Source organism: Rattus rattus, chromosome 11 (assembly GCF_011064425.1).
Source record: "Rattus rattus isolate New Zealand chromosome 11, Rrattus_CSIRO_v1, whole genome shotgun sequence".
In the NCBI taxonomy this organism is placed as follows: domain Eukaryota; kingdom Metazoa; phylum Chordata; class Mammalia; order Rodentia; family Muridae; genus Rattus; species Rattus rattus.
The window spans coordinates 78,317,741-78,330,173 of NC_046164.1; the positions used below are offsets into that span (position 1 = coordinate 78,317,741).

The following is a 12,433-nucleotide window of genomic DNA, read 5'->3' on the forward strand; positions in this document are numbered from 1 at the left end:
GATTCAAGCACTGACTGGGCTTTGTACATGCTACACAAATGCTCTACCACTGAACTGCACTCCTATCTTTAAGAGTGCTTCAAAGTACGGTGTGTTGAATCTGTGACCCCTGAAATGTGCATCTCAAGATCGACATGACTATGACCTAATATGTTTGTAGATGATAACGTTATTTTGCAATGTTAAGAGTCTAGATTCCTCTGCTTTAAAGATTTGCTGCTCATCTCAGTCATTTTTAGATATCATTTATAACCTTTAGAGATTAATTCACATATTGGTTAATTCTCATTTGTATACTAGAAGGACAAATACACTCTGCAGACCCCTCCCAGGCATTGTTTCTGTCAGAATCTAAGTTTCATCCCAACTGAACTCCATGTCAACTGAACTCCAAGCCACCTACCTCCTCCTCATACATGGTCCTAGAGCAGTGATTCTCAACCTATGGGTCATGGCCCCTTCGGGGTTATATATATCAGATCTCCTGAATACTGGGCATTTACATTTCGATACATAATAGTAGAAAAACGTACAGTTATGAAGTAGCAATAAAATAATTTTATGGTTTAGTGTTATCACAATATGAGGAGCTGCATTAAAGGGTTGGACTATTAGGAACATATCCAATGTTCTAGAGTCTCTCTAAAGCAGTAAGCAGGATAATCATCGGTCTCTTCTCACTTGCCCCTGTCTTGCATGAATCAATGTTCTGCACTGCTCAGTGGCCCATTTTGTCATCCTGACTGGAAGCAGATGTCAAATCACAACTTTACAAACCTGCTTCATTAGTTTTTCAGGCATTCTAAGGTGATCCACTATATAGTTTCCTTGACTGCTATACACAGCTTAATGATGTTTCTTCTTAGCTTTCTCTGAGGACTCTCCTTGTGATACACAAAACATGGATTGGAAAGGCATCATTGATAATTATTTTGTATTTTTCAATAACTTTAAGAAGTCTCCAATCACTTCCATAACCAGGTAAGTTTTATAATTCAACTTCTAGGTATTAACTATCCTAAGCAAATGTCAGTCATAGGTTATATTATTTAATGGCCATGAGCTCCATTTAAGCAGTGGAAGTGTTTCATATCAGGCATCCAGTATTTGTCTATTAGGAATGTCTATTAGTGACTACAGGAATAGGACTTTCTTAAACAATAGTTTACAGTTACAGAGTTTGTGCCCTGATTGAATCAAGTTTGTCAGCTCTGCTGGGATTGAATGGGACAGGAGATTAGCATATGATCATAGAACTTAGACTCAGGAGGTGACCAAATTTACCTGTGAAGTTTATTTAAGCCCTGAGTGTTGAACCTTATTCCAACATGCTAAATCCTGTATCTAGAGCCCAGGTTTCTCTGTGTTTACAGATTTCCCTAGGGGTCCTTTCAAATACCAACATTTGCAAGCATTCTGTTCCCTAGATGTGAATTTCATCACCAGGTGAAGCCTTTCCCATGGGCACAGGATGAAAGACAGTGGCATGACCTCTGCAGAGTCATAGAATACCTGTATATTCTATGTCCTGAAAACCTCAATCATTTAACAGCTTTAGCCAGCACAACAAAACCAATCTGAATGTGCTCTAAAGACATGCTATATTTTATATCTGGGAACTCCATAGAGCTAGTATGGAATTGTTAAGGCAAGAAGCTATAGTTAATTCAGCATTGATTTAATGAATGAAACTATTAGAGATTAGGTACAACTTAGGCCAAGGAAGCTGAATTCGGCACACACACACACACACACACACACACACACACACACACACCAATACAACATTGGCTTTGTTCCTGCCATATGCTATCAGTGCAATTTCATTAATTAAAGAAAATCAGAAATATTTTTTCATAAGATTAAAATATTGACATGCGCTTCCAAATGCTATTACGGGGATGAAGTAGGAGTGCGGTTGTGGGAGTCCTTTCTAGGCTGTAATGCGATGGGTATTTTTTTGCAGCATTACTCTGGCATTATGTATTTGTTGCTGTGTTATTCTGGCATTATGGCTTATACTTTGTTTGTTAAATATGCTCGACTCACTGTCTGTATCAGACACTATCCTTATGGCAGTGGCAAAATTCCTAGAGAAATCAACTTTCATGGAAGAAAGATTTATTTTAGCTCTCGGCCACAGGGAATTTCAGTCTACTCAGGCAGGCAAGGCATGATGGTAGAAGCAGCCATTTGTGCTGGAAGGACTGTGAATGAGCTGGGCACACTGCAGTAGGCAGTTTCTGATGCACACCACCGCTTAGTCTACCTCTACAGTGCACTTCCTTTTAAAAGGAAATATGAAAACAAATTCAACAAGTACAAATAGCAAACTTGTGCTTAGCAGCCATATATATTGATCAGCAGGGGGAAAGGATTTAGAATGTATTCTTTCTGATAATAGGAAACAAATTTTAAGTCAAATATCAGCAGTCATGTTGGGATTTCTAACGGGAATAGATGCTCATAATAGTTAGATATGAAGTAAAAATTGCATTGTCTACAAACCTTTTTGTTTTGGTCACTATAAATGATTACATGTCTGTACATAGTTGGGAATTTGAAGCATTGGACTAATGTTTATTTCTCATAATAAAACAATTCTATCTATATTGTAGGGCATTCAATTTCACAAAGCATCTTTTAGTGGTGGACAAGAAGTTGGACACTCTTGAAAATGGACAGATGAACATTCTTTTGTCATTTGTGGAGTTTTTGGAGAAATTATTATCTAATCCTTCGGGCTCATTCACTCCTCCTGAATTTCATAATCTTTCTTCTTTCAGTGAGCTTGTTCTGAATAGAAGTGTTTCATGGGAAAATCATTTCAAAAGTTTAAAGGCAGACTCTGCTGCTGCTGCTGCCCAGAAACTTCTGGAATTTGATAAAATGGTCATTGAAAAAATTCAAAGGTTTAAAAATAATTGGATGGGGCAGGAATCCAAAAACATGTTGAGATTCATAGAATTAATAATTCTTGAAATTAATTCAGAACTGCAAGAATTCTGGCTCGATGGCATGTCACAAGAAGAAAGAGCTAACATTGAAATCTTGTCCAGACTTGTAAATTTTTCTGATGCAGACTATGAAAAAATTCTTTTCAAAAGCTTTAATTTCTCTCAGTTGTTCCATTCCGATTGGCCCAGATCACCAGCCAGGAATGCAGACTTTATACATTTAAGTGAGACTATAATACACAGTCTCTATGAACTTAGCTTTCTGACACAGGAGCAAGTCTCAATAGCTCTGAACACCATCTATGCTCTGCAGAACACATCTGAGTTTTTCTCAGCCCTCTCTGAGCCACAAAAACAAGAACTGGATAACCTTTTGACTCATACGTACATAAATGTCTTCAAGGACAAAGACATTGCTCTATTTCTGAAAACCTTTTCTTCATTCTATCAATATCTTCATAAATTCCTCAACATTCAGAATAGGGAGCCTCTGATAACTTATCTTACTCAAGTCTCCAGACACATTTTGGACCTCATAAAGCAGTTTAATATCCAAAACATCAGACGAGCATTTTTGTTTTTATCGAAGGCAACAGAGGCTCTCGGGACAATACCTGAAGTATCTTACTGTCGGCAGTTGCTTTCAATTTTCAACCTTTTAGAACTTCAAGCCCAGTCCCTGATGGCGAGAGAAGGACCAGCGGAAGCAGTGATTCATGCTAGCTTGACAGGTCTCAAGCAGCTGTTCTCAGCGGATGAAGGCTTTCGTGTTTCTTTACTTCAGTATGTCGCTCAGTTTTTAAATGGTTCGGCGGAAACCCTGTTGGCGAGTGAATGCTTCATTCCGGAAAATGCCACCATTTCTTCTGTGAATTATTCAGGAAATGAGGGGTCTTCCCTTCCTTTTCCATGGACACAGTTTTTTTCCAACCTCTCCATAAATGGCAGTGAGATCAGTGAGTTTACAGCCATTCACTGCACCCTTTCATGGATTCAGACATGGACTGAGATCTGGGGAAGCATTTCTCAAATATTTAAACTTGACCAGAGTATTTTTACTCCTTTGCATGTTGGTATCACTCAGCTTTTGGATGACCTGGGAAATGGCAGGGACATTTCTAAAGACTGCCAAGGGATAGTTCCCACATATCATACTGCTAGGCTCATATTAAATTTGTTTAAAAATGTAACTCAAGAGAATGGCTTTCATGACTGGGATGACCTTCAGAACCTCAGGGATCTTTGGGTAACATTTGATAATGAATTAACTGCAGTACAATCACTTAACCTGGACCAAGTAGAGAAATCTTTTATCACCATGGAAACCTCCCTGCACCAGCTGAAGACATTTCCAATGAAAATAAATGCAAGCAGGGAGTTCTTATATTCTCTGTTTGATGTTTTTCTTGAGTTAAGCAAAGCCTCAGACTATGTGGATAGAGATGTGGAGTTGATCAATAACTTCCTTTCAAATAACCTCACTGATCATCGAGTCGAATTTGCAAGTGTCATCACTGAGCTAAGAGAAACAATATTACTTCTTAGGAATGTGTCACAGGGTAGAGCTTTATCATCATGTGCTGATATTTTTCAGAGAGTCACTGAGTTGATTTTTGAAGATAGCTTGTTACCTGCTAACACTTCTAATAAGCCAGCACATATTCTGGCCGTGTTAAGTTCTGTATTTTCATCAAAGAACACAAGTAGCAGCCTGGAAGGGTGCATCGCATGGACAGATATCATAAACCATCTGTGTATAATGTGTAACTCAAGTTCCTTACCCAGATATAGTCATAGCCTATTGGGAAACTTTAAGGATATAGGGAACAAAGTGAGCTATGTATTGAAAATTTTAACTTGGATGCTAAATAAGAAGGTACCCACGTGTCCATGGAATGAGTCAAATATACATTGTATAAATATTTACCTGAAAGACATAACTGACTTTCTAAATATTATACTTGCTACAGGCTTGGAAAAGGAGAACGTGCCCAATGTTGAGATTTTATTAGCTCTTTTCAATGATTCCACAAAGCAGGTAGGTATGATCATCACCAACTTAACAAAAGATCTCAACGTTGCTTCCCAGTCCAACTGGAAGCACTTCAAAGATTTACTTCTAAGACCCATAGAAATGTCAGATGACATTCCTGACCAGTTTCAGAAGATTTGGCAGCACATCATAGAATTGGGGAAGGAAATGCAGGCACTTCTAAAAGGTATTTTCCCTAGTGTCCTTGGAAATAATTCCTCTTCTGACATTGAAACAATGTTTAGTGTATTCTCTACCAGTCCAAAGGAACGAGATATAAACCATCTAGGCAAATCAATTTACAACTTAGCTAACTACTTTGCTCTCAATTTAACTCATAATCTTCAGAATTCATCAGAAGTAGTCCCGCATGAAATATTGAAAGCTGTGGATCTTGGTATCCAGTTGACACGGGATGTATTCAATTCTTTAATGCCTGCTGTCCATTATATTCCTCAAAATTCAGATCATGCTCAAGCTTTAAGGAAAGTGACATCTCTCATGCATTCTCTCAAGAAGGCAGACATAGATCTCTTAGTAGGCCAGCTTGGAGAAAACAGTGAAATCCTAATGAGTTTCTTTAAGAATCTCAGCAGATCAGGTATTGACAGTTTAGGGATCAATACGCTTGTGGGCTTACTGGAAAAATTTGTGGACAGCTCCCATTCATGGAGTGTTAGCCAGCTGCTGCGCCTCTCCCGTCTGCTTCCCAAGGACGTGGTGGATACTGTGTTGGATGTCTATTATGCTCTTCCCCACATTGTGGGACTTCTGCAGAGAATCACAGATAGAAACATCACAGAAAGCCTCAGGGATGTCTATAACTTTACCCTTCTTCATGGAATAGCCATGTTCAATATCACCAAGGAAGACTTTGCTGATGTGGCTAAAACTCTTCGGGATACAGTTGAGTTGGTGTCAGATGAGCCAACTGTCATTCCCGAGGTTTTGATGTGCCTTAGCAGGATTTGGTGCTCAAACTACACAACTCTCAGGCTTGAGAGAAACCCTAAGGTGGAAGGCTGTAACATCCAGAGGCACATGTCTTCTTCCTTTCTTCGCATGGTGGCCACTTTACTGGATCTTCTTCACCTGCCCCCGCCGAGTGACTCACAGTGCATAGGTGAAAAGTCTAGAGGGGAAATAACCAGGAGAGTGGTCTGTGCGGTTCGTGAGCTAGCAGACTGGAATTCCATTCTCTCGGAGCTGTTGGAGATGTTCCGTGGTGAAAATTTACTTTCGAAAATTCTGCAGGGATTTTGGCAAAAGGTATTACCCTTCATGTCGTCTTTAGGGATTCAAGGCAATAGCAACACCCCAGAACGTTGTCCTAGTAGTACCATAAAGCAAGGTGCTTTGCAAATCATAGAAGAGCTAAAATATGGCAATTCTACAAAATTCCCACTGGGTGGAAACATTCTGGACAAGCTAGGTAAGTTAGACAAGATTCTTAACTTCACTAAAGGCACAGAGAAATCTGTCCAAAGTAATGTTTACTTAAATTTGGAAAGGATATTCAAATTGATTTCTGCTACGTGGACTTTAAGAAATAGTACTCAATATCTACTCTCTCCATTCATGAACTTTCTGAATGGAAATCATACAGATAGGAGTTTATTTAAAAATGATAAAGCAACTTACAAATTTGAAGAACAGTGGTTAGAATTTAAACATATTTTCAAAGACCTAGCCAGTAACTTGAGTCTAGGACAATTATTTTCTGATATTAACAAAAACATCCAAGGTGTAGGCCTTCAAAACACAACAGTGCAATTTCCTGAACTTCTGGAACTTCTGGATTCATCACCATTGAAGGCACCAGAAATTATTGAAGGTTTCTTATTTCTCATAAAACACTGGCTTCGTGGGTATGAAAATGAAGATTTCTTTAGGTTTACGCAAAGACTACTCAATGCCATGGCTAGTAAAAATTCAACTGATGTAAGTATGTTGGCCAGGGATTTTACTGTGTATTTAGGCTATCTCAGAAACCAATCTAGAGAAGGCAATTTCCATGTTGGCTTTCTCAGCCATATGCTAAATCAAGAACAGCTCACTGACCTCTCAGCCATTCAGTGGTTTCTTGAAAGCATTGTGATGAATTCAGTTAATAACTTTGCTGAGCCCTCTCAGCCAGCGGCTCCCAGTTTTAGTGGCACTACCCTTCAAATAGCTGATTTCATGAATCTCATCGTGAACCACATGCAGTCCAAAAATGATGGGGAAGCTGCAGGACGCACAGAAGATTTCCTGAAGCAGCTTCTGGAGACATTCTTCTCCTCCTTGCTAAGTGGACTTCCTGAGAATCAAATATCCCTCCTGCTAAAAGACTTCCATAGCAATGTCACTGCAGAGACAAGGTAAGTGTACCTTTGTTTCACATAGTCATGCTGGTGGTGCTGCCCAGCAAGCTCACTTTCTGGAGTAGAGAAATGCCTACCACAGCTCCTGAACCAACATTTGGAAGGGCCTTTGAAGTGATGTTTCTCACAACGAGCGTTTTATGACTGCATTAAGATAACACAATTTCAATTTCCAGTAGACATTCAAATCTAGCCTCTTTTCATCAATCATTATATTGTTTTTCAATTAGGATTGTAAACACAAGACATTCTTCCCTACATGCAAGTGAAAAATTTACATACACATATGGGACAGTCACTATTTCAATTTTATTTCCTCTGTCATCACAAATACAAGATGAAATATTTGTTTCCAATCACCCTGATATTCATGTCTGGAACCACTAAGATAGTCATATTATCTCTATTCACAATCTTCTTAAAATCTCTCTGAATGTTATTAGTGAAAGTTCTTGAGCAAAATCCCCATTTCCTCTGTGTTCTATTACTTGGGAGACATGCAGGGGGCAAGTTGTACAGCAACCATGTAGCACAGGAAGTTGATTCCTGTGACTCTGAAGACCAGGTAAGCATGTTGAACCTCAGAGGGGCAGCCTGTAGGAAGAGGCAGCCAAAGCAGCATGAATGCCAGATGTGTCATGAGCTAAAGTTTGCAGTCTGAATTGCTGGTCAACAAGGGAGATCCATAGGGTGAAAACTGCCTACCTAGATGCTTCTGGGGACTCTAAGAGAGAGTCTTAGAGATTCATACAGACTTCTGACTGACTCCAGCAGGCTTAGTTAATATAGTTCTGAATGTCCTGAAGTTAACTCATTAGGGACTTTAAACATTTATGCAAGACTCCTTCTCAACAGGATCTTAAAGTAGGTTTGGTATTTGTAGCTGGGATGAGGCTTATTTGGGTTACAAAATGATCATCACCTTTCATCTTTCAATGGATTCTCCTCTGTAGTCCACCCAGCTCAGACACTTGTAGGAAAGGGCATGTTGGGGCTACTGGTCTACATTGTCAAGCAGATAGATCACAGACCATTACAGACTGACTAAGTAACCTGCTAGAACTTTTAAAATTCAGAGCAAGATATAAATAGGTTTTCCACTTTTCCAGATGCTATTGATTATATCGAGAGTCATTGTGTAAGGAAAATGCTGCTTCTCATTTTCCTGTTACCTTTAGTTCTCCCCGTTTCCTCTCACCAAACCTTATACCTTCAGCATGTTTGGAACCTGCTGCCTTTAAGGGGGATTGGTTACCTGAGAATGAATGGGAATTGTTGACAAATGTAGGTCTTTCTGTAGTCTAAACACACAAGAAGAGTTATGGTGTAGAAAACAGGATATTTACAACCTCAATGATAATAATTTCATAGGATCTTGGCTTAATTTTCACTCTGATCAGATCTGAGACTCCTGTGGCTCTACAGCCTTATCCTGTCTGTGACTATTTATATGAACTCAGATCTGCAAACCTGGTGAGACTATGAAAGAATCTCATTATAATTTTAAATGTTACTTTCTTAAAGTTGAGACCCTCATAATATATGTTATTCCACTGATAGTTTTTGACATATCTTTTTTACACTCTTGATATTAGTTTATTACACAGTTGATATTAGTTTATCAAGTTTAACTTGATATTAGCATATCAGTTTACATATATATATATATAATTTTAATTATCTAACTTGTTCTTTTCTTTCTTCATGGTTTTTATTGTTGAAGAGCATTATAAAGTTTAATGTAGCCAATTTATCCATCTTTTTCTTATTTGTAAAGCTTAATAATCTCATGGAAGTTAAAAAAAAAGAGATTCACTATATAGTCTTTCTAGATCTTTTCTAATAGCAAGTGCTTTTCTAATAGCAAATATGAGGCTTTTCATACTATTGCATTCCAAGAATCGTCACAATATTTCCTGTGAAATTTCTTTGCTGCTTCCATTATTTGATAACCAAATGTTAGGCTTTATTTAAGCTATTTTAGTAGCTCAACCCTTCACTCAACATCTTTCTATGACATTATTGTAAAACATAAAATCATGATATCACCATATTTTAATCTTTACTAGTTTATAAAACATGAAATTAAAAATATTTAATATTTTCAACTATGTAAATTTGTTCCCAGAGATAAAATTCTTGCAAGTCTGAAATTGGATCCAGTCTTTACCTGGATGAACAAGAGCCCATCGATGAACATTTTCTCAAGTCTCAAGACAATATATTATCTGATTAAGGACTCAATTTCGTTAGGCAACAGAGAACTGTCTGTAATCCTGAAAGGTTTATCTCATGCAGATCCAAGGGAACCCATGGTGAAAACTGACACTGAAGGCCATTTGGACTTTTTTACAGTAGTGGCTCAGTTTCTCTCCCAGGTTAATACTTCTGAGGACCTCTCCAAATTCAACCAAAATCTCAGGTCTGTTCTCCACGTGGTACAGGAAAGTTCTGCAGAAATGGCTACTATTATGGACGTAGTCTTACACTCAACTACTCAGGCCTGCCCTTCCTCCTATCCTATGCTCCATCACACCATGGTTGCTAAGCTAAATGACTTGTTTTCTGTTGTCAACAGTTCCTTCCCCCTAAGAAACAGAGAAACACTAGAATCAACTACGAGATTATTTGTAACCATTTCCCGAGTTGGTGAAGAAAGTCACGTCTTGGAGTCAGCCTTACAAATATCTAGAACTCTGACTATGCTGGTGAATAGCACCACTGAACTAGGCAGTCTTGCCTCATCAGTGGACTCCATAGTGAGACTTCTCAACCTAGCTAAAAAAGTTTCAAGAAAGATGGCTACGATGTTGAGAACCCTCTCCATCTTTAGTAGAGAGGACTCTGGGAAATTCTTTGACACTTTGTATTCCATCATGCTGCAAAGTGTTCAACGTCATGTGAAACAGATAATTACTTTGAAAAAAGTAGATCCTTTTATACTTGAAAAGACAAAGGAATTGTTGATACCATTTCTTGACTTGGCCTTTGGAATGGTTGGAATAACACCTAATGTATCACAGGACTCTGATGTTTTCAGCATATCATCTAGCATGCTTTCCTATGTCAACCAGTCCAGAGACTTTTCTGAGATTTTGGAAGAACTGGCTGGAAACTTAACTTCTATAAAAATCAGCTCGAGAGATTGGGAGCATCTTGTGGTGATGATTAAAAACAGGACTCAAAATTTCTCAATTGATGCTGGTGACTTATGGGAAGAAATTCTAGAGTGTTTAGTGCCTATAAGTAACATCACAAACCAAATGGACTTCTTGAAGCTTTATGAGCTCTCTTCTACCAGCCGTCCTCAGGTCCTGAAACAGGAGAGAAGTCATGATATAATCCACTTTTTGGATGGAATGTTAACAGATAACAGCACAGAAAGAGAAACTTTCTTGAAAATGGTGATTGACCTCACATTACAAGCTCTTTGGAATGGCTTAAAGGAAGATAACTGGGATATTTTTAATCTTCTGTTGACATTTGCCCGGAATCCAAATGACCTTTTAAAGACCATAGAATCAGTTGTAGAGGCCTCTAGTGAAATTCCCAGCAACTCTCTAGATGATTTCAACCAAGATTCATTTTCCAATTTGTCACTGATTCAGAACACCACTCGCTATCAGCTTGCAAAGGCGGTCTTGATTGGTCTCAGCGGAGCAGGCTTCTCAAGAGGAGGGCTGCCCTTAGACAACACTCAGTGGACACATTTCACACATACGTTGTTTCATCCAGATTACAACAGTTTTTCGAATTCAGCCCCTCACCAGAATGTCACATTAGCAGAGGATGGGAGAACCAAGGAAGAAATGATGGCAATTCCTCATGGCTCGGGACCAATGTCATCCCTCCAGAAATTCCTGAAGGCATTATTTGTATCGATTGAACAGTGGCAGAAAGTCCCACAAGCTGAGCAAAGGTATTTTAATCCCTATTTTGCTTAACTTATTATTTTATTTATTGTAGTATTGTAGCACTCGACTCCCAAGAAGTACGCATATGAAACCAGAGTCAGCAGTTTTTCTCAATTTTAACTTCCATCGTACTTTGAAGCCAGCATCCACACAGAATGATCTAAGTCAACATTTTCTTTTCCATGTTTGCCTCATTATTTGGCATGCAAGTATGATTTGGATTGATTTCTTTTCAAATCCCAAAGTAGTCACTTGTTCTGAGACTGGATATATGCGTCATATTTGAGAAGATAGATCGATCACTATACTTATGCATGTATTGTGGCACCAGCACTACTTTGTATCTCAGTAGTATGTATTGCTATTATATGTCAATAAAATAATAGCATAATGAATTGTGAAATACTGACAAGTCAGGTGTGCCGATCACATATAACCACAGTAGCCACAGGTACCACTATTGGGTACGTAATCATGAAAGTGAACTATCCAGTTCCGTCACAAGATATCGCTTTCAGTTGTAACTAACCATAGGAAATGGATAGGCAGCCAATGACTCCTGCCCTCCTTAAACTCAGGCCTCAATGATGATTTGCTTCTAACCCCTCCCATCCCTAAATGTTAGATTAAAAGACAGGCATTAAACTCACAATCTGAAACCTCCAATGGACTACTGTGAAAGGTATGTGCCACCACACCTTGCTGGAAACTTGTTCTTAAAAGCTCCAGTGTCATTAAATCCAGCTCCAGAATTAGCCTGCTGCCTTGGGATGGAGGATTTGTCTCCTTCGATGTACAGAACCCTGTACATCAGAATGCTCTCCCTGACTCAGCTGTGATTCCTGGAAGTGAGAAGGCTAGCGATCTTGTGGTCCTTTCCTGTTTACTTTTCTCTCAACCCCAAGTGGCAATTTAGAGATGTTATGTAAATACTATCTCATTTGCCACCAGACAGGCTGATCTACTTCCTGTTAGTTCTGTTGCTACAGAACTATCTTCTGAATGTGATAATTTTTTACGGCTTGGAATGATGTCCTTACTTGGTGAAACAGATGTCTCATTATTTCACATTTTAAATGCTGGCTTCCGGGGACTCCTGCTTTATCTCCTCACTGTCTTTGATCCTCAACTCCAGTGCTTGAGTGTCCTGTTCTGCTTGGGATTTTC

General features: G+C 38.8%; 1 protein-coding gene across 1 annotated transcript in view; it reads left to right on the forward strand.

Annotated features, from left to right (window-relative positions):
• Positions 1-12,433, forward strand: part of Abca13 (ATP binding cassette subfamily A member 13) — a 564,237-nt gene that overhangs the window by 85,150 nt on the left and 466,654 nt on the right. Inside the window, exons 16-18 of the mRNA XM_032916398.1 lie at positions 867-981; positions 2,619-7,346; positions 9,466-11,271. Coding sequence (XP_032772289.1) covers positions 867-981; positions 2,619-7,346; positions 9,466-11,271 — 6,649 coding nt within the window. The remainder of the gene's footprint in view (positions 1-866; positions 982-2,618; positions 7,347-9,465; positions 11,272-12,433) is intronic.